This window comes from Bombus pyrosoma, linkage group LG9, assembly GCF_014825855.1.
Source record: "Bombus pyrosoma isolate SC7728 linkage group LG9, ASM1482585v1, whole genome shotgun sequence".
NCBI classification, from domain to species: domain Eukaryota; kingdom Metazoa; phylum Arthropoda; class Insecta; order Hymenoptera; family Apidae; genus Bombus; species Bombus pyrosoma.
This window is the reverse complement of record NC_057778.1, coordinates 13,414,239-13,438,736: the sequence shown is the minus strand read 5'-3', so window position 1 is coordinate 13,438,736 and position 24,498 is coordinate 13,414,239. Positions and strand designations below refer to the sequence as shown.

The 24,498-nt window shown below is 31.2% G+C and overlaps 1 protein-coding gene across 14 annotated transcripts in view; it reads right to left on the bottom strand.

The window, feature by feature from the left end:
• The window catches only part of LOC122570977 (nuclear receptor corepressor 2-like), a 65,153-nt gene that overhangs the window by 37,756 nt on the left and 2,899 nt on the right, over positions 1-24,498 (bottom strand). For 6 of the 14 annotated variants that reach the window (XM_043734065.1, XM_043734064.1, XM_043734067.1 and 3 more), the window contains 7 exons: positions 17,156-18,534; positions 15,549-16,107; positions 10,354-10,654; positions 4,108-4,720; positions 1,877-2,335; positions 870-1,175; positions 80-499 (listed from right to left, as the gene is read on the bottom strand). In XM_043734065.1, coding sequence (XP_043590000.1) covers positions 80-499; positions 870-1,175; positions 1,877-2,335; positions 4,108-4,720; positions 10,354-10,634 — 2,079 coding nt within the window. In that variant the 5' untranslated portion in view covers positions 10,635-10,654; positions 15,549-16,107; positions 17,156-18,534. Of the gene's footprint in view, positions 1-79; positions 500-869; positions 1,176-1,876; positions 2,336-2,570; positions 2,590-4,107; positions 4,721-9,299; positions 9,526-10,353; positions 10,655-15,548; positions 16,108-17,155; positions 18,535-24,498 lie in introns of those variants that run through there. The other 8 variants (XM_043734072.1, XM_043734079.1, XM_043734070.1 and 5 more) reach the window with 6 other exon arrangements.

Genomic DNA, 24,498 nt, shown 5'->3' with positions numbered 1-24,498 from the left:
ATTTCCTTTTAACCTTGGTAACTTTTTACCTATGAACTTTTTCCCGTAATTTCCTTTTCTTAATTATGAAATAATATACCTCTTGTTCTTGAAGGCCATCCATAATTTCCTCCAAATCAGCTTCACTCTTGATACGTGCACCGACTCTATTAAAACGCTCTTTGTCTTCCCTTTGTTTCCGCAATTCTGGAAACACTTTCTCGAAGAATTCGCGATTCTTCGCTTCTTTCGACTTCCTTTTCTGCGTTGCTTCCAATCGCTCTACTTTACGATGCCACTCCTGTACCAAAATAGCATACGTTTGTGACTGTTGTCGATGGAGAGATGCGCGTTCAGCGTGTTCTCGTCGAAGCCTCGCTATAAGCCTTGCTCTCATACACGTTTGATGTTTTGTTCGATTTTCTTGATACACGCTTGTATCTGATGGCTGATTGTATAAAGGTAGTTCCACTTTTGGACCTAGCCTCTCTAAAAGTCTGTGAGCTTCTTCTGCCTTCCTCTGTAATTAACGTATGATTTCATTCAACCGATTATTTCTTATTTAAAAATATATTCTGTTTAATTCGGTTAACTCGTCTTGCTAATATTAAATGAAACATACTTTATTTCTTATACAAACATCAGTATAGCACAAGTACGGATTAAAACAGCTGTTTCATTGTTAAAAGTAAGAACCAAACGATATATTCATTCTTTTCTTAGATGTATAATTAGTACACATTTACAATGAATCATCTCGTTTTATTCAATGAGATGTCATTTTCAAATAACGAGTTAACTCATTTTTCTCACTTAATAGGTTAATTTGGTAGAATGTAAAACCTACATTAAACATGTTGAATTAAACAAAATTTGAATTAATATCTTACCCTATTCTCAGCATAAATTTTTTGTGCCAAAGACTGATGCTTTGGTTGCTGAGACTGTTCCTCAACCTGTCGTTTAAGTCCGCTAGCTTCTAGAGGTTTATTAGCTGTCTCTTCCAATTCCTTTAACTTTTTCCGAAGCTTATTTATCTGAGACTCCCTTTTTGCAATTTCTCTGTCAACCTTGGAGATTTGCTGTAGAAGATCATCCTTGGTGCTTCTGAACTGCGCATCTTCTTGCGTATTCGGTTCCGGAAGCGTAGGTGAAATCGCTTCAGTTTGGGGTGTATACGCTTCTGTTGCCGGCTGCTTCAAACAGAAATTATTTATATATTATAATATCCCATAAAATGAAAATTTAGGAATGGAAAAATTATTGATCCAGAGAAAGACAAAGGAGAAACGCAATTACTTGTAAAGGATATTTTCAAAAGAAATGTGAAAGACCTTGACATATTTTGTAGATCTTCTATATATATCTTTTTAATATAAAAACTTTTTAATAAATGTTTTGCGTGAGTACTTCTAAAGATACACATACTTAATATTACCTATCTTTTTGTTAATATCTTTTTTGTTAATTCCTTAAACACTATATCATGACAAGCTTATAATCCTATTGTAATAACAATGAAACAATAACAGAATTCATTAAATGTTGAGATTTTTTTGTATAACTTTATCAAAGACAAATTCAATATTTTTCGCATATAACTTTTATCATACAACTATATACTTAATCCTTATACTGTATATTCATTTTCAATTATAGAATCTATAGTGTTGTAACATCAAATACAAATAAGGAATTCTTTACAAAATATACAGACATCATTCAAATGTATATAACGCGACACTCAGCGGGTTAAATACTTGTACCTACATAAATATCGACAATAGAGTTCGCTCAGTAAGTTTCTCAAAGCTATCTCGAAAGCAATCTGCTAAATGTCAAGGTTTTTCACATTTATCCTGAATCATCCTGTGTATCTCTGTACCTATCTACCCACCCTAGTGTCTATCCTAAGTGGTTGCTGCAACTGCACCACGTGCTCCTGCTTAACGCACGGGTCAGCGGGTGACAAACTATGACAGCGAGATTGCGATTGGGATTGCAATTGAATCTGAGTCGGTTGGCTGAGGCGTATCTTCTTGAAGGGCGGCGCCTCCTGCAGATTGGCCATTTCAACGGCCGTACGGTTGCAATACTGATCCGGCTGGACGGGCATCAGGGCTATTCGTGAATTTCTTGCACTGGACACGTGCTGATAATCTGGTGCTGTTGGTGAAGGTGTTGGTGTCACCGAAGCAGGTGGTAAAAGAGATATCCTCGGTCTGTCCCCTCTTCCACCAGCCATACCACTACCTATACCGCTATTCGCCGCATATTCGGCTGCAACTACTCCAACACCGACTCCTATTTGCGACAGGGGACTACTGCTCACGCTAATGGCAATCCTCTCGTTCACCTGAAAGATGTCATAATAAATATCTGTCCATTCTTTCGAATCTCATTTTATTTGTCCCCCTATCTATTCTGCTCTATCTTTATCCTTATCTTCTTCTCATTTAAGATGTGTTTTCTATTGCTTTTTTCATCGCGCATTTTATTCAATTTATCTTGTCTAACCTTCTCGACACGAACTTATTTCAAGAAAATCGATGACCCGGTTCAAGAGGGCAGACGGTAGACCATCGATATACCTACGACACCGTCATACGTTCCTTGCACTCGTATTATGACTAAACTCCACTTTTAGTCGATTCGTCTTTCTTTCTCACGCCTTCTACGTCTTGCTTATACCATGCCTTAGGATCATAATCTGCCACCCAAACAGATAACAGATATGACTTCTTACTAAGCTGTTTATCTGATTCTATCTGTATATCGAGTATTGTTCATTTTAGAAAAGTTAATTGAGTATTAATGATTAAATATATGATTCAATTCGAAATCGATTCGAATGAGCAGCTACACTTTTAACAAACTAGATTTGATTTTTGTACATTCTTTTCTTTTCTCTTTTTAGATAACAGAAGTATAACATACAGGGTATATAATTATTCTCTTATACATGTTCATATACTCTGACTTATTCATAGTTCTTATATTCAATGTTACATAGTATACCTCTATTATTACTATATATTGTAATAAACATCCCAAAATAGAAAGTAAGATTTTTAAATCAAACTTACGCTCATTTACAAATTTTAAACTAAGTTGACAATTTATCACGTAACAATTTGAAAGTTGACACAATGTCTGTCGAAATTTAAAATTGTTGAAATAAAATGAAACAGCATTTACAATAAAGATATTGCTAAAACCATCAAACATAATCTCATCAGAATTCCGCAACTTCGATATCGTGGTAAAATTAATCCAAAACTGCACAACATCCGCGACAAAGAAGATTATATTGCTAGGCAGTGAAGAGAACAGGGGACAGCTAATAGTGGTTGAAAGTCAAGGGCACTGGCAGATACAATGCGCGTTTCGTGTAACGCGGTTAAAATACTGGATTAGGTGTAATAGATTATTTTATATATACAATATATATACAATCTGCACAAATACAACTAATCAATTTCAAATATTTCACCAAAGAGATTAGTTTGAACAACTTTTGATTTCATTAATGAAAAAAGTCGGATACATACGTGTATGTAAACTTTTATGATAAGCTGTACATGTTAGCCTCCTACATGACTTTCATCTACCAACTCTTTTGTCGAAACAACTCAAATTTTTGTAGAAAAAGCAAATAAATCAATGCAAAGGATATTAAATGAGATATATACTTGTCTTAGTACAATCAATTTGTTTATGTATCACCCTTTATAAATAGGATACCCTGTCCTACAATTTCTATTTTATTATTAGGAATATCTTATTAAATTAACATTGACTAAAATTTAATCTTTCATTTCCTATGGTTCTACATATTTACACGCAAGCCTTTAATCGATAGAAGAAATATTTCCCACTGTCTATGAAGAAATGAAGATTTATAATCTGTTATCTAAAACCTGTTAGTGACTCTCTCTCTCTCTCTCTCTCTCTCTCTCTTTCTCTCTCTCTCTTTTTCTCTCTCTCTCTCTCTCTCTCTCTCTTTCTCTCTCTCTCTTTTTCTCTCTCTCTCTCTCTCTCTTTCATGTGTAACGAAAGCAACAGAGCAAGAAGAAATGAGGGCGCGACCGATTTATCGTGGGATAAATCGAAGAGAAAAATACCTACATTCGTGGTGGCGCCGCGATATCCACCATCTCTTGTGGCATACGTTCCCGAAAGCGATGGTGGTGGTGTTTGACTAACTGTAGGTGGATTGACAGGTGCAGCTGCGGGTGCTGGAACGGGTATTGGAGTCGGTGCCGACGAGGCCGATGTGACCATCGTCGCTACAGCCGGCACCGACGCCGACGTAGGCGTCGACGGGTACGGATGGATATACCGCAGGCTACCAGCCATGGGCACAGCAACGTAACCTCCTGGTGCACCACCCACTGCACCGCTATTTCCGCCACTATTGCTCCCCGCACCGGCGCTGTTATTGGTACCGTTGTTGTTACCATTTCCGACTGGTGCTACGTTTCCAACGGAACCAGCACCAGCTCCAGCCCCGACGACTCCTGTACCGCTGTTCGCGCCACCGGCGTTGTTAACACCACCGCCTCCTCCACCGCTACCGCCGCCACCGATTGAAGGACCTCCGCCACTTCCACTTCCGACTGTCCCCGCTGCTGTTGCTGAAGATGAAGCCGCACCGCCCTGCACATACGTCACTCCTGTTCCTATCGTTCGTGGAGATACAGGGCTGCTGCTCTTGATGTTGACATAACTCTGCGTCGGCCTGCAAACATTCGGAAACCTGAATTACGAGGTTAGAATGGGACAGTGGCATACAAATTAACAATTCATTTTGGAAGAAGATTTATCAGTAGCGACAAAATCTTCGTAATTTTCATATTTTATGTTATATATATGCATATATATTCATATCATTCGAAATTTATTATAAAGGAGCAGAGAAATATATTAACAAATGTATTTGCACAGTGCTGCATTTATTTTGGTACTTATATAGTACAATTAATTAAATTTCCTATTCCACAAGATTGTACAAGATGTTGTATATGTATAAAAGTTCTGAAATTACAAAGATCATTTTTACGATATTTTATACTCAACGCGGTTATTTACGATACATACATTTACATTTGTGCTTTGCATTTCTATTGAGAAAATCGTATTAGACACTTCACGTCCCTACAATGGTAACGGTTTCCTCAGATTGTATTTCTTGATATATTATGTACTACTGTAATGTGTACTATAAGTAAGATATTTTTACGTATCATACAAAACTCGCTAAACAAGCAGCCATTTTAGTATTATAATGAAAATACTTAAAAGCATACTTTTTTTTTTAAATACTTGTCAACATCATGGAAACTGAGATTATATTGTTATTAACGATGGTTACTACAAAGAGAAACAACCTATGAAGTGCTTCCCGCTCATTGAAGAATATCTAAGATTTTATTCAATTTTTTTTTATAGGGAAGTAAGTCCTTTGTTTTTAATAAATTATACCAATGATATCAAATTACCTAGTAGACTTCTAAGCTAAATATACCTTTACATAAGAAAATCTCCTAACCAAATACGTTTATACACCGATAATTTTACCTATTATGTACGAACATAAACAAATCCTACTTATGTTCAAATGAACTATCTTTTATAAACAGGTTGTCATACATATACATGTTCTGTATACAATATGTACATATGTACATACATATGTTGATTATTCAAACCGTAGGATTAATATAGACATGTCAAAAAAAGAAGCGTGTCCCATATTAAAAAAAAATAATATGAAAAGGTTACATATGTGTACAAAATTAGATTTATATGAAAAGATAAACTGTAAGAAATAAATGCATATAAAAATTGACGAATGACCATCAACTAACCAATCGCGTCACGCGGTAAAAATATGCTTCACGTGAAATCAACCATTGGCTATACATATGTATGGCAGAATAGTAGATACACGACCTTTCGACGCTAGTTTGTCACATGTGGCAAAATATACCGCGCATGCGCCATAGTGTATAACGATATGCGATGTCGCAGTATTCCACAGATCATGATTCCGCGTGCCGGTGCATCGGTACCTATTCTCTGTAGAATGACTGCGCATGCGTTGAACATCACAAAGGGTGAATGTGCCTGTCTGCTTTCGTAAGGCGACGTTGCCATATCGTTGAATACATTCGAGGCTTGCCAAACGTTCTTAGCGTTACTCGTTGGTGGATAATAGTGAACGATCAACCGATGTAGTCTGATATAGCGCTTATAAAGATTTCTTTTTCGAAATTATCTAATATATTTTATACGTTATTGAATATATAATTTTTTTAAATCTTTTTCTGAAAACAGAAGATAAACTAATACATACTCAAAAAACGTAAAAGTAGTTGTTACACATAATTGTAATACGAAATAAAATTATGTGTAATACACATGTATTCAATAATATATTTGAAAATTACTAAATTAAATTCTTCTATAAATTGATATCTATTATTTGGCATTAACGTTTTATATACTGTAAACAAAACTGATTATATTTTTTGAAATAGTATAGTGTGTGCCGCAGCAACTAAATGAATATTTCAAATCATTCGGAATTATAGTTTAGTCTATATATAGTCCTAGCGTAGCTCACATCCAAGAAGTATACATATATTTTCTGCTATTAACAACGATACCCTCTCTTAACTATTTCTATTTGAAAATTTTGTAAACACATATTAATGATATTAAATCTTTCAGGCAAATTACGAAACTATTCACAACATAACGATTCACAAAAAAGAGCTATGTATTTTTGAATTATCATAAACAATAGCATATACAATAATGTTAAACATATAAATAATTTCAATAATTATTATCCAGTTAGTAGAAGAAAAATTAAACTGCAATGATTGTAGATTAAATTAATAAAAAGACAAAATATAATGTTAAAAAACAATTAATGCTATAAAAACGACTATTATACCACAATATTAGCCCACAGTTATGCGCGATATATTTTTCATATTAATGAATCATTCGATCTTTCTTAATTGCTATTTTTTCTCTTATATACGAATTTATAATCACAAATGAATGACGACTTTATGGATTTTCCTAGACTATGAGTTCCCGATGATGTAACGGTCACTGACCCCCTCCTCCCACTTCTAAAATCTTCTCCCTCCCATGTATCACCTACTCTTTTTCCCTTTTATGAATGATGCGCGTGCGATAGAATGTTATGTACGTACATACATAGGTCACGGAGAGAACGATAACATGACATGCACACATAAGTTGCACATATGAACCTATACAGGTTCAATGATGATGAATTTAATACTTAGGTGAGAAATAAAATACCACCTTTGGGAACAAATAACACAGTAATAGATAAGATGTATGATATTAACTGCTGTCTTCTGTGAATCATTTTCAAATCAATCGTATTTATCAGGAAATTTCTTAAATTTGAAGGACAGTAACAAAATTAATCTAGAATTTGTATATCTTACAGTTAACCAGATGATAGAAATATATGATGATACTTTTCATGTCACTGTTTACGTTAGAAATAATAGAGAGTTTAAAATAATTAAAGAGAAGGAAAACCATAACATGCAGATAAGAAAAGTAATATGATAGGTTAGGGTATAAAACATGGCGGGTACATCTAAAATATGAAAACAACATAAAAAGCGTCTAAGTACGTATCATATAGCGCCACATACATCATGTCAAAACGAAGCAGAAATTATCATTACACCATTATCACTATTTATCAATAACACATATTCTATATTACATAAAGTTATATCATAAAATACCTATATAAATAAAAGAAATGCAAAATTGCACCTGCGATAACAAATGTTTTCAATGTATACATATATCTTATGAATTTCATCGCAATTGTAAATAATATACTCAAGACAACAACGATAAAACGATAAAAAGTTATGATTAATTAATTTTCCGACAAAGTGTAAAAATCTTTGAATTTTTAAATAAATATCTATTTTTAAATATTATATCCATAATTTTCTACATAACCCAATTTTATTAAAGAATTAAGTGTTATATTAAGAAATGTATTCTATTTTTGTTTTCGTCTGAAAGAGAATTGCAGGAAATAGAAATCAACGTAGCCTTGAGCCCCTTCCTCCAATTCTACTTTTCGTTCACGCCTCCGTTAATGTCTGATTCTTTCCTCACTTATTTCCTCTTGAAAATATGTTCTCAGGTATTTTAATGTAAATTTCTTAGTCAGCGAAATATTCATAAAGTTTGTACAAATATTTATAAGAATGCTATATAACTGGCATAATATTTTGTTGATAAAATTGATAATGTCTTAAGCTTTCACATTATGAATTTATATATATGTAATTAGATGCAATACGTTAATTTTATTTTTCTTTGCTTTTTTTTACCTATTCACAGGTTAAAAAAAGTGCATTTCCGCTATCACCGCCATCTTTTATTCCCCGTCATGCGACCTACTGTTAGCTTTCTCTTTCCCGTTGAACAAATTCCTACATCTATTACCATTTTCCACCAATTCGAATACAAATGAACGATAAATTATTAGAAAACAGACCGAAATTTTTAACTTGCCAATTTATTTAAGCTATCTATTTAATTAATAACCTCGTATTTTTTTCAATGTAATTTATTATGTGTAAAATAAAGATTCTAATCAAATATCAAAATCAAACATCGTTTCAAAAATAGATTGTAATAAAGCAAAATTTTTATTTTGTTATATTTCTATTTCTTACACAAGCTTTATGTATAAGCGACCAGATTCGTAACTCGTAACGTAACCCACAGTATGTGTGAATGCGTAAATGTGCGTAACATATACATGTACTGCGTTCCTTCGTATTGTTTGGTTCATTTGCACAATCCTCACACCGTACCTAACCTAACTGATTTTCCCGCGTTTTCCATATTATTTATTTTATTCTTTATGTACGTTACAAACTATTCTATGTGAAATTTCTGATACGCGAATTATTGTTAATTAATTAAATTTTGTATGCTAATAGTAAAACTGTAATTACTATGCTAATAGTAAAAACTGTAATAGGATAACATCATAGGATTTGATATTTATGGCAGAGCAATATCACGAGTCACTTAATAAACAAAACAATTTACAATGATTTTCTATATAAAACTCATGATATAGACATTGGGGAAATCACTTATACGACTGTAACTGATGCCATTGTTAGAAACGTACTATACTAATACGAGAACGGGCTATAATGTAATGATATTGTTCATGCGAGGAATAACGACCAGAAGCAACAGAAATAACTGCGTGGACTTACTTCATCATGCAAACGGACAATCTTGAGTTTCAAAGAAATCTTTCCTTCCCACGTACATTCTCCATTCACACATCTGGTACATCGCGTTCCCAAAAATTGCGGCTTTATTTTGATAATTTCAGTAAAATACACTGTACCATCGTCCATATATATAATTCAGTAAACTACAAATTGTAAATGTAAACCTTGCAAGGTTAAAAATCAACGTTGCACGTTGACGTTTGAGGTTAGAATCGACAGGTAGCAGTAGTGGTAAAATTGGGAGAACGCATGCGCAGTACACCGAATGTATGTATGTTACGCATCCAACTTCAATGTTCTATCTGCCGCGTATTTCAAGTTTCAGTATTTGAATTTATACAATACAGAATTCATTGTAATATATATTAATAAATATAACTAAACTTTTAAACAATAACGACAATATAATAATAAAACATATAAAAATGAAATAAATGTGATAATAGTTACACTATATTATTTCCAAATTTCTTCTAATAAAAGAAAAATTAAAAAAGAAAAATCTTTTCTGATATCCTACTATTTAAATTTAATTATAAACAATTACTCAATAATTAGAATTCAACATTATAAACTTATATCTTATATAAGGTGACATAAATAATAGTAGCATATATTGTTATCGTAATTAATATAAGCTGTATATATAAATATGAACATTTACTTTAACATCAACACCCACTCAATGTACTATCTATATTTAATACTTTTATCTCTATAAAATTTCAATAAATTACACATCATATAACAATGATAATATATAAATGCATTTAGGTCCAATTTTGTCCAATCAGTGTACCAATATATCATACTGTCATACTTAAGGCTAAATGATCAATGAAAATAACTGAAAGACAACAAGAACAATAATTGTTCTTTCACATAGTGTATTCCTTTTTACGATTGCATTACAGATGCGCAGAATTAAGCGCATGCGCGTAACTTTTAATTATATTATACACACTACAGGTGAACAATATGGTGTGCAATGTGACTGCGATAGCAATACAACACAGGCAAGAAAATAACTTACCTATGCAGCTGTACAGGAGTAGATCTCGCGGGTAAATGCTGGTTATGCGAGACCGGTGGTTGTGTCTGACCCCTGCCAGGGGTCGACGTTACGCCGACCAGTGAGTGGCCATGGGGTCCGTGAGGATGACCGTGGGGGTGGGCATGTGGGTGTGGAGGATGAGAGTGGGGGTGAGGATGATGATGGTGATGCAAATCTGCCCCCACTGGACCCACCGGGCCCACTGGACCCCCCACCCCCAGTCCGCTCACTACTTGGACTTGCTTGCTCACTGTCTCCATCACCCCTAGCGCATTGTGTACTGGAAAAAATCCATAAAAATTAATTGGAAACGTCGTTTTTTATCTTTTTTAAAATTCCTCCTTTTTATATTTGTATATATAAATTAGTTATTTATTATTGTTTATATCGGTTGTTAAAGACTTATCAATAGTTTCATACTCGTGTTTGACTATTGATTACTTATTTATCTTATTAATAAATTTATCAATATATATTTTTAATATAATATAATATATATTATTATTATATATTATATATTATATATTATATTATTATATACTATATACAATTATCTTTATAAGAAAGGATTCATAAATTGGAAGCAAACATAGATTACCTCACATTAATATAAATTGTATAATTTATTACATTTATCTTCCTTTCCCTCCATTTTACCCTCTTTTCCTTCTTCTTCTTTCCTTTCATTCGTTTCCTAATATGTATATTTTAATTTTACCCGACAGTATCAATAATATCCCCTATTTTGTCAACTGCAATTAGATAACAACATTTCGATCAATAATTTTAGAAGTTCGTCACAGACGCGCAATATCACTAAATGTTATCGGTCTCAAAACATCTGCGGAACCTCCTCTTTTCATCATGCTGATATATATGCTGACAAAAATACTTAAGATATGTGTGTTATTTAAGTTATACTTATTATAGAATTTAAGTTGTTAAATCTGAGCCATAAAACATTAATTGTATTTAAATATAAAAGATTTATTATATATTCCATATTTTGCGACAAACTTTTGTGATATTATATTAACTATTATAATAATAAAAATTTTTCAATTTAGTAATAAGATTAATAATGTTGCTGTGATTCCCAAAAGATTAAATTTAGAATATGTCACGATACACTTTCTTTATTTTTTAATTTGTGATGTGCAGTTGGTAAAATACGAAGATCAGACGAAAAGGAAGGTCATGAGAATGCTACACATTAGAAAGTATGACAGTGCACATCAAGCAAGACACAATGCCATTATCGGGTTTACGATGGGAGCGTACAACGTTCAGCTTACCGATATTTTTCAGATTTTTTTTTTTTACACCGATGAATTATGTGTGTATGTGTATGTGTATGTTATATGCGTAGGTTGCTCTTTTAGAAATAAGTATTTTAATGTAATAAACTTTTCTAAACAAATTACAAATATATTCCTGTGATTAACTTTTATTTACGATGTTCAATATTCATTTTTACTTACGTTTGTTACAGACAATTGCTATAAATTTTGTTATTCTTTTCATATCTAGTATCTAAAGACAATACTAAGATATAATGATTAAAAGATATAATCATAATCACAACTAGAATATCCATACTCCATAGTAGATATAAGAAATTAGTCAGTTTTGTTCTCAAAGATATAATTTTTAATATAACATAATTGTTAACGCGATTGAGCAAAACTTTTACAATTCTTGCTTTCTGTATTCTTCTAATAAATTTAAAAAATAATTCATTAATATATTGATAACAATAAAAACAATACATGTATATAATCGATGTACGTGTGGAATAAATTAATTGAAATAATTAATTACGATTATTTCCGTGCTAGGTATTGACTATTAATATTTATTACGAAACAGTAAGCCTGATTATGTAATAGTACTTTCGTTCATTACTTTTTAGTCCAATAATTAATATTACGTTTTATCATTATTTGCTATCTGTACTTTTTAATTAATAACGTTTTCGTTAAATTCATACGTGAATTATAAATAATAAATTAACTACATTGCACAATTTTTCCTTTCCAGAATTATTACAAATTACTTTGAACTGTTTTCGTATTTTCCTTCTTCATTGCCTTTTCCTTATATACTTTGAATACATTTTATAATATAATACCATGAAACTCGTACATGCGTATTACATAAAATGCGCAAGTATTAATTATTGTAAAATACTATACTTTAACTACTTACACTTTAAAAATATGTAGCTTTTGCAAAACTTGATTTTAAAGTAAATGAATGCAAAGTATAACATTACCGATCGACTAAGTATGTATAAGTCACGTTAAAGATAGTTAACAAGTGACAAATAATTGATAGATTGATACCGAATATCTCAGCCGAATTTCATACATTTGTACGTGAAATAAATGGAAATCGACATTAACGCGTGATCGTGGTACGCCATCCTTAAAAAGAAGGAAAAAGTTCACAAGGACGTCAACGGCTAGCATCATCAAAGTAACGGTACTGTAATGACACTCAAAGAGAACCGAAAGCTGTATATTGAAACGGTTTGGAGGAGTATATATAAGCCAAGTAATAATTGGAGAACTATATATCAATATCAGTAAGCAATAATTTTTCTTTTATTTTCCCAATGATAGTCTTTCGTTAAAAATATTATTAATAAAAATTATAACTGAGATTGTTAAAAAATGCAAGATCCAATATTTGGAATTTATAAGAATTTTCAAAATTCAATGTCTCCGTCGATATTAATAATTAACAAAGAAATTTTTTATACTATTGAATAAAAGAATTAAAAACTTGATATACAGTATTCTGATTTTAAAAAATTTATTTTACAAGCATGTATATTCTTTAAAAATGTGTAATATATCATTTTATTTTACTCTAGACTCTAGGTGAATACATATATATATATATATATATATATATTTCTCGGTAGTGAGATTACCACAATGAGATTTCTAATTATACCTCGCGAAAGATATCAGACAAGCAAGAATAGCAATGAAATAATTCGGAGAATTGCATACAGCTGTATTCCCACCAATTTACTATGTCAATTCTTGTAAATATAGTTTCCTACGAAAGCTACATCCTCGTTTCTGGATTTTTGCACAAACTCGTAAATTGACTAAAAAGTTTGCAATAATTAGTGATAATGATCCTTAGTGTATTTTGTTTATTAAGCGTTACGATCACTAGTATCATATTGCAATGTTGTAAGAATTTGTATCATAGCTATGTCGAAAGAAATAAATGACGAGAATCATCGTGATAAAATTGTTTGTAAAGATAATTGTAAATAAAAATAATCACGACCTCCTCATGGCCACCTCAGGGAACATCGTAATCCCTAAAAAGGTGATTCTTGAACTATAAATTAAGAGTTAAAGATCTAGATTAGGTATTCTATAAATATTGTATCAATCAGAGATAAGTTAGAAGCTGCATCTACTTTCTTAAGCTACAGTTCTTTGGCTAACATAAAATCTGCAATATTATTTAACAAAAATAGAACTTTAGGAAAATCATAAATGTTTATGTTAGAGGAATATTGAAAGTAAATATATTTTACAAAGCGTATTATTCGTGTTCTAGTGTTGAAAATCCTGTAAAACTTCTCGTCGATACTGTAGATGAAATAACCTTTATATGAATATATAATCATAATAAATGGATTCAAGATTGTTTTCGTGAATGAACGTGTGAAGTAACATTTTCTAATTTTCAAGTTACTACGACTTTTAATGGCCTAAAGAACCGTTCAATTCATAAAGTCAAGATATACTTCACTTATATTTATTGATAAACTCAAACACTTCTCGAAGTAACTAGCTTTTTCCTTCTTTTCTGACCTCCGCAGAACTATTATGATTTTACCATTAATAGAAGTAACACACTTGATACATAGAAAAATATCATAACGTTATGCTTAATTTTTGCAAGCTAATCCATTGTTATGCAATAAAAAAGTATTTAAAATATACCACAAAATTATCAATACAAAATGGAACTATCTAAGAAAAAAGAAAAGATAAATGAGATGGTACAACATGGTATTCGTATAATTTTGAATAGAATACAAATACACGTTTCTAACTTACACCTAATAACTTTTTCAAAATATTAATTGCTAGGAAAAATTTATTATCAGACTCCAAAGACTTTTTAATTATTTTGATCACACACACCTTTTTCTTTTTTAATCTTATGCATCTTTTAAACGCTGTTTTCTTAAGACATATTCAATAATTTGTTGTCATCAGTTTCATAATCAATTAACCATTGTTATTAAAGTGTCGAGTGGAAATATAAAAGATGAATAGTTAATCTAAATAATCATTAGTTGAGTCAGTGGATAATCATTCTATTAGGTACATAGTGAACCAGTATATCAAAGTACAAAGAAAATTTATTGTAGTTTTTTTATCTTAAATAAAACAATCTTAATAAGAACAAAAAATAAATTATAAAATCAAAATCAAAAGAGTTATTTGATTTGGGTATGACTGTGTATCATTCTTATTACTTCTTCACGATAACTGTGTTCATAGTTCCATGAGCATTACGAAGTACGTGCTTCTAGCGTAAAATGCATGCTGCATAATAAGATCATCAACGTGGGTCATCAGTAATCTACGCAGCGTTAACGAGAAGACATAGAAAATCATCGCGACGTACAACACGTTCGAATGTACAAAATTAGAAAACTCTTGCGTGTACTTCTACTGTTGTCAATTTGTCGTTAATTGAAAATAGTTTTTCATGATATCACATAAAAGAAATATACCTTCATGTCTTCATTAAGAAAAAAATTAATTGTATTCTTGACTGCGAAAAAGCTGAAAGCGAAACTTTCATTTTAAAATATTTTATTAGATTTCCAACAAAAAGTAAGAGTAATATATCTACATACTTAACCATCTTTTTTAGTGTGATGCCCCCTTTAACTCATACATAAATATATGTTTACATAAATATAACTAATGCTTAAAAAGCTTATTAAGAACCAATACATTAATTTTCATAAGAAGATAAGATCCTGCAAAGAGCCAAAGATATCTACCTTTCAAAACAAAAGTTAAATATTAAATATATGGGAAAAAAGCAAATCATAAAAAAACAAAGCAGAATTTTTAACGTCGTAAAGGTATAAATCTACTGGTAACGGAAAAACAACTTACCGGTAATGACGTCAGCTGTGGAAGGTAAGCCGGATCTCAAATTTCCCCCACGAGTAGTCAATCCGTGCGAGAATAATTCACCGCTTCAGTCTCGAGTGCAAATCACGTACATGTGCGCGCGTAATCACGCACACATGCGTACGCGTGCACATATGTGAGTATATCAACCGATCTATTTATAAATTCTATATCGACTTTTTAAAAACTTTTGCGAAACACGCTACTCCACATTATACTGTACGTCGCGCGAACTTTTTGCTTCTCTTCTCACTAAGCTATTCCCTTCGTAAACTCTTTCTTTTTCTTTATCATTTCCCTCTTGCTTCCACTATTACTCACACTGTCTTCATTTCTTCGTTGTGACGTTGTTGTTTCTTTTTATTTCTCACTACCTCTTCCTTCTTCTCTGTTGTTCGCTCGTTGTTTCCCTCTCTTTCTCTTCTTCTGTTAGCTTACATACACTTTCATGCGTTCCACGCCACTCGGTTTCGTACACTCGTAACACAACTTAACCGACTTTTCAAATTTCTTTCTTGCGCTGTTGCTCCAGCGACGATTTCTGTAGATAACAGTTGGAGAAATATCAAATTAGTATCTGCTGTTTAAATCTTCCCGCCGAGCTGAACACACATAAAGGGACATGCGCGCGCATTAATACACGCGATTATGACTTTTGTACAGAATTTTTAGTTACGGTACCACGAAGATAAAATAGAGAACTTCGATTGTCAGGATTATGAAAAATTGGAATTGAAATTGTTTAATTAAATTGTACATTTTTGCTACGGTTTTTGAATTTTTATCTTAAGAAAATTTTTGAAGTGAATTTTTCCATATTTTCTTTATACTTACTAACTTAAGAAATTTTTTAATCTAATTAGAGATTTTAATACATATTCTGTTGAAATATCTATAAAATGTATTTTCCATTTTTGTAAATATCTCGGAAATATTGAAATAACTCACAATCGTCGTTCACATGCTAAAACATGCTATAGATTTGGTTGCACAAATTTTTCCTTTATTTCGTACATGTATCGAAGGAACAGTGTGATTTAACACTCGCACGGCCATCGATAAGTCTTTTCAAGCCCAAGAACTAATTTTCTTTCATTTATTTTCTTTCTGTACTTTCTACGAAGTATGATAAGAAAATATGAGCTATAGTATGAATAGTGTGAAGTCTGTTGAAGAAATCTGTGAAAGACTCAATATGATCAGTTTTTTAATGACAAGTCTAAATAACAAGAGATGTGAGAAAACGATTTCCGCGATAAGAATATACATATATTGACTTTATCTTTAATGATGTCATATTTAATCCGATAAACTAGATATCTGAAAACATTTGGTAATCCAAAAAACAGTCTGCCATTGTGGATATAAAAATACTTAACTTTAACTCTCCTTTGACTATAGTCGATATCTGGAAGTGTTATCTATAGCCTATATGTAAAACAAATATTCTAAACTACTATATAACATAAGCACAATTACATAAATAGTAGTATCATAAGATATAGATCCAAACAGATCCAGCGACGGCCATGCGAGTGTCCAGCACCGATCGTCTCAATACATGTATGTATGTATTTAGGAAAGTATACCTTCATTATTGTGGGGGAACGCGACGCGGCTTCTATACGACGAATTTTCATTTGCATTATCCTTCCAACGTTTTAATTGCGTGTGTCACCATTATACGATATATACTTAACGAACGTTACTCGATCGAGAAATAAAAAGGTGAGACTTTTCGGTAATCAACAGAGAGTAGAACAGTATATACATATATAAAATAAATGAGTGAGAGTCGAGTCAAAGAGTTTCGAGAAAAAGAGAGAGAGAGAAAGGAAACGAGGTGAAACGAAACGAAACAAGAAAAAGAGGGAAGGGATGAGAGAAAAAGGTAATCGTGAAAGATGCCGCGTTGCCGTCGCTGCGAATGCCAATTTTGTCTTCTTTTAACCGACTGACCCTATCACCGATTAGGCGGAGCGCGTTGCACTCCACTTGTTCTCACAACTTCCGGTTCAGCTGTTCGCACAAAGGTCCGCATATCTTTCTGTGCCCCGCTCTCCACGAGAGTCTTGGTGGCTTCTATCTCTCTGTCTCCCGCTTTCTCTTTCTCTACTAGTACTCACAAATCAGTGTGAGTACACCTCGCTGAAATACAACTGCTCGACAATCTCATCATCACTGTTGCCACGTGGCTCACACTTAACAACTTCCACACTATATTCCACTCGCGGTTCATCGTTGCCGTTAAAACCATTGTCATATCCGTTTTTCTTACTGCTAGTAGTGTCATCTGTGTTTATTTCGGGGTTGTCGTTCCTACTGCTGTTACCGCTACTACTGCTGCTACACCACTCGTTATCACTCCCGCAATAAAACAAATTTATCGTCAAACTCGCTTTCATTATGCAGTTCTTCTATCGTGTGCTATTATCGTGTTGTTTTGTTGGTTTTATTTTCAACCCGATGTTCCTTCGTTTCATAGTACCCTAGCACAGTGCGTGTACGATGCACGCACCGTGCACGCTTCCGGTACACGTGACCCAGCGCGCTACCAAGAGAAAGAAATTGGATGACTTTCAAGATGGCAGAACGAGAAACACATACGCGCACAGTTTCAGCGCATACAGCAACTGACGACAACTGGTTGCATCAAAGATATCCGAATCGTTGTTGTTTTCTTCTTAAAGTTTGTGCCATTCGATCCCTTCTTTCCACCAGTAACGCTATTCTTCTTTTGTTTCTTCTGTGTACTTCCTTCGTTTCGTTTCCATTCGTTTCTTAGTTTTTTTGTACTCTTGGAGTTAATAATTTTGTTCTCTTCCTCGTCTTAATGTTCAACCATAGCTTTTAATTTGGTGGATGAATTACTTGGCATATAGGGACATTTCATCTTTAGACATCAACTCGTTCTTGAATCTCGGTAGCGCTGACAATGGCAGCAGCGGCAATATCCCCGGCAGTGTTTCTGTAAATAAAATGTATGTTATTGATATTTTGCTTATTTGTCATAAAGAATACATTATTTTAAATCAATTTTATAACTCGTAATTTTGTAACAATTAATTATTTGACTACGAATATCTACAATATCTTTGAAAGAGGGATATGATGCATATTTTACTATATGTACATTTATAACTTATATTAATAGAACGAAGGAGAATTTCTTAAGGATTCAAATAAATGAAGAACTATAACTTAGATATGAAAATATACTTCATCCTAACGAATTAGTAAACTTATTTGAGATTTTAAAAGTAATAAAAATTCTCTTTGTGACCACATGTATAAATTACTATTGAATAAGAAGAGAATAATGATCTTGTAAGATAGTAAATACACATTCATACTAAAATGCGTTTTTCGCACATAATTGCACACACCACACTAATGCGCCTTTGCGATTAATATTTGACCAGCTCCTTCCAGAAGATAGTTCTCCTATCTCTAAAATCACATTTCAAATAAAAAAAGGAGAAATTAAGGACTTTAAGCTATATCCTCATGTATAACCTACGTGTAATGTAATTAATATTTTTTCGCTATGATCATGAAATATCAGAAAGATATGTGAACCACTACTTAAATTTTAATAATTATACTTCATTATTAATACCATGTATATACTTAAATAGTAATTATCGTCCTTAAATAACAATTGATATTTAAGAATTTGCATTTATGAATTTGACAAAAGTAAAATATTTATTATATATTTAAAATAAAAATTGAACGCGTGCACAGTAAATTCTTTCGCCTACATTGAAAAATACATCGCGTTTAAAATCAAAATATGTCATCTTGAATGCAGTGGAAACGATCGATCTTCGTAGTATGTATACCACAGAATTATGTATATACATTCCAGAAAAAATTATATCAAATATACATACAAAATATTTATATTGGAAAAAATAAATAATAATTATTTCATTGAGTAATAACAAATAATAAGTAAGCTTCATTTGCTATTGTATGTTAGATAATATCGATATTTTGAATGTGTGTGTGTGTATTTAAGCTTTCTATAGATTTAATATAAGAATAGAGGTCTTTTACCTTGCAAGGTAAAGATATAGCTACATTTCATGAAGTGCTAGTAGCGCACTTATAAGACTTGACTTATGAAAGATTGCGAAACACCAACGTTCAGCCAAAAAGATGGATGAACATAAACACGTTACATCAAAACGCTTTCGTAACAAGATATAACGATGAAAGTCTCATAGATAAACAAATCAAATAAAATAGTAACGGGAATAGAATCGAAATAGAAAATAGAATCGAAAAAAGTAAGATCATAATTTATCGTACAGATATATAACTTACTATATATAACTGTATCTACATAGTAATGCATAACTATGCAAGGATTTGCACCTTAATTAATTGTATTGTCAAAGGTAATAGAACTTTTATATTTAAGATTGCCAGTAAACTTATACGAATAATTGATTTCTACGTCTTCTTTAAATGGCAAAATTTACACATTAAATTCAAGCCTATGTAGATAACAAGAAACACAATGCTCCTTGACTTTTTCCCATGTAAAATCACGCATAATTTTATCGTAAGCAACATTGAACGCATTGCAGATGTGTCTATGCCTTAAATATAAAATTAATTTCTACGTAACAGACACAACAAAAGAATCTAGTCCTATGTACTAAATCGATATTTTTTATTTATAAAATTCATTCACACGCACATAAAACTTTTAACGATACAACTTCATAAAAAAATTACATTTTAGTGATCTATATTTATATATTTATTTTAACTATCGCCTAAATTTTTTGTAAATTTAGGATATCCTTTTGGAACGATATTATTCAGACTATGATAATTCTAAGGAAATTCTGGATGCTAATTTAAGTTCTCTTTAATACTTCCTAACAAAATGTATTAGTAGTTTCTATGAAAAAATATTGTCAACGTAACTATTGAAATATATGTATCGTGATTGATACATAGATAAAGTATATAAGCATTATTATGATCTAAAAAGTATTTTAATTCGTGCTTTGTAAACGTACATACTTTTTAATCAATCGCATTGTAAGGACACAAATTAATGATGCAGCTTATAATGAAATTACACTCACGTATACAATTAACAGATTTCTAACCTTAATTTTTCAAACTATATAAAGTTTATGCAATCTTTAAAAAAAGGTATGATTACATTCTACCCTGAAAATGTGGTTCCAAAACCTGTTACATAACTTTAATCAGCCATTTGAACGCGTAATGTACAGGTAAAAAGTTAAAACCAGTTTATACTTCCGAAAATAAATATTCTTCATTAACATAAATATAAACATAAATCTTATATATGGCGTATTACACAGTTTTTCCATATTTTGTATAATTAAAAAAAGTTACATAGATATAGAAAGTTTGAAGCATTATTAAAAAATTGTAGAATATTCTGAAGACGATAACAATATATTTATAATTACTGTATTATAAGATAAGAATAGATTTATCAATCTAATGATTAGGTTTTAATACCTCATTTTAAAATGGTCGTTGTTTCTAGTGGTCATTGATAGAATACTTAATTACAGTAAAAAATTAAATTATTATCCTAAGAAGATCATTTTAAATTTGCTTCATCTCAATGAATTAATTAACTCTTCCTCAACTCCTTAGTTCATCACGTGTACTAATACATGTTTAAGATACCTCCTTTTCAAACCACTCACATGTAAAAGTCTAGTGGTGTAACATCAAATTGTATAGATCTAAGTATCTTTTATCCATATTTTCTATTTTTGTTATAAATTTGTAATACAGCTTCAAATAACCTATGTTTAAGCAATAATTGTTTCTTATTTATATTCGTTGAAGATCCTAACCAATTTTCATTAGAAAAAACTGGACCTCTTTATGTTGATTATCTGGAGGAAATCTGGTAACAAATAAAAAGTTACTAAAAGCGACAATGAATATCCTAGAACATCACTCTTCTCGTTAGTATTAAAACTAATAATAACCAATACAGCGACGTATAAAGCGTACAAGAATTCATTCCATTCCCGCGCGCGCGCTGAATACATTCCATCCGAATTATTATTATCTTGCTAAACCTAGAACGGTCGATAGCTCCGCAGTCGTTGTGACTCAAAGTCGAGCCGAGTCGAACCGAGAAGAGTCGAATCAAACCGAACTGGACTGTACTTTTGTAGCGCGTCAACGCGTAAAAAGGGCGAGTGCGAAGTGATAGATCATACCAATAAAAGGACTGTATTTTGTTTCAAATCTCTTCTGCGCATCCCGATACAACTTCCGAATTATGCCACTGCCATATCGGAAGATATCTCGAATTATTTAAAAAGTATTTTTGAATCATTATTTTCAGAAACAAGGAGGGTCAAAGTATAGATTAATTACTAATAAAATTGCTGATTTTATTAGTCACGAGCTAGCTAATTATTACTATAATATGTAGATCGCATGATGCGTTCATCAAGAAATTGTATAATAAATCAAAGCATAGATTTGTACATCATTTACATTCGAAATTAACAAAATTTATTAAACTTACTTTTAAGAATACTTGGATATCCTATTATTAATATTTTGAATACGATTTTAAGTACTAGAATTAGAATCTGCATATAGTTAGTATCGTTATCCATATTATTTTATTCTTTTGCTTTTGCTTCTTAATAGCGATCTATAAATGACTTCATCACTTTTGAACCGCGTTTGCAACGAGAATATGGTTAAAGTATATTTGAAAATATGTCATCGCGTTTATTAATGCAATAAACATACAGCAATAAAGTGCATAGAACTTCCCCATAATCCATTTTTTATGTCTATGACTTCATACGCAATGCGCATATACGTAAGGAAAATAACTGCACATTAAAGGAGAAATACACACACACATACAATATATTTTGCATGTATACATAAATTTAGTTCAAATCTTTTTTTCATTTTTTTCATTTGTTTGTACTTCCTACATCAAATTTATGAATATTCAATGATATTTATATAATATAGACAAAATTTTTCATCGTTAAAGAATCTGATTCCAAAAATTGCATAATTCAGAAACTATACGTATTCATGTTACAAGGTGGATTATATAAAATGGTGGCTACATGCGAAATTAAATATGTACTACAAAATTTTGCGTATACAAGATGAGCCATGAAAATGGTACAAATGTATTATACAAACACGAATATAAATAATTTGTTCCTTTTCTAATGTTATGGATAAAATAATATTATAAATAAAAATAAAAAGAAATAATTTTGCTTATCTATTATGACTCATTTAGAAGTAATAACGAGTTATAGTACACTCCTCGCGCGGAAATATACAAAAATGAATCATATTTCTAAACCGAATAGCAAACTAATTTTTTAATTTCTCAGTAATCATCACATTTAGAAACAAATATAGTATTAATATGAATAACAATCAAAGAAATATGAAACAAGAAATGATATTAAAAATTCTGATTAATTTAAAAATTTTTGACGATTTTAGTTTTTACATTAGGTTAAGATATAATTTACCGGTAAAATATAAATTTTTATTGTTATTTAAATATTGTAAAGTAGTAATTTTATATATGTATAATAGTTCTACATTGATTTCCTTAAATTTAGCATTATGCTTTTGTTATGTATAAATTTTGACAAATATTAAGCATTTATATTCTAGACTTTTGAATAAATTCAATGAAATATACCTAGAAAATATTATTAAATATACTTTATGGAACATAATTTCATATTGATTAAAAAACATATAATTTACTAGGCATTTACAATATTTCATAGATACGATTATAGAATAACAATATGTTACAAAGTTTTTATGTAATGTTACACTACTTTTTCATAATATTAAAATTGTTTTATTTTATTAAGAATATTCTTTAGAAACTGAAACTGAGTATTTTTTTGAGATAATACAAAACTGGTAAAACAAACGAATGACTCACAAATATTATCACAGACATAAAAAACACATGGAAGGCACTGAAAATTTCACGAAGATGTTTTAAAATCTGTTTAACATAAATGGAAGAGAAGTATTTCGATTTTTTGTAGTGAATACTTAACCTGAATCTTTTTGATTTTAAATATCAAAGTACATATTTAAAAGAGATGTTTATAATAAATCTTTTTTAATAAATATTGGAAGAACTATCCAGTACCGAGAATTTATCAAGAAGAAGAAAACTAGATAAACTGCAATCACGAAAGAAATATTTTAGATAAAAATAAATAAAATTTTGAAGTACACGGCATGACTAATTTTCTATGTCTGTACTGATAATTCTACACATGATTATCGATATTGACATAAAATTAATAGCAATTCTAAAATATTTCTTTCATCTGAATCAAACAAATAAGGAGAACTATCCATTAACAGCGAGACGCAAAGGGTAAGGATACAACGTGTGAATAATATTGTAAAATATGCGAAATCAAAATCAAATTCTGCGAACGCAGAAGTGCAAAAAATCCCAGTTAAAATCACAGGCTCGCACTTGATATGAGCAAAAAGTCGCAAATCGAAAATTAGTATATTGTGTCAGCGATAATGTGAGCTAAAGTGTGAGCCAAAAGTCGTAAAAGATAAAAATAATAGAATTACATCCTGAACGAGTAGAAAACTTAAAGAGCAAAATTAAAGTCACAATCTAAGAATTTCCTTTCATGCGCAAAAATCGCAGAATCCTCTTTAAAAAAAAAACATAAAAATGAGAAAAAAAAGTTAATCTCCAATCAATAAAAAAATTCAGAGAACTAAAATATCCAAAAATTAAAATTGCAATATAATCATCGCATTTTGTATGAGTTCGAAGGAATTCAGAGATTAAAATTTCCTTTTGTCATCTTGTTCATAACAATTAATTTTATCCCCATTTCATTTTTCACAAGGCATCGTA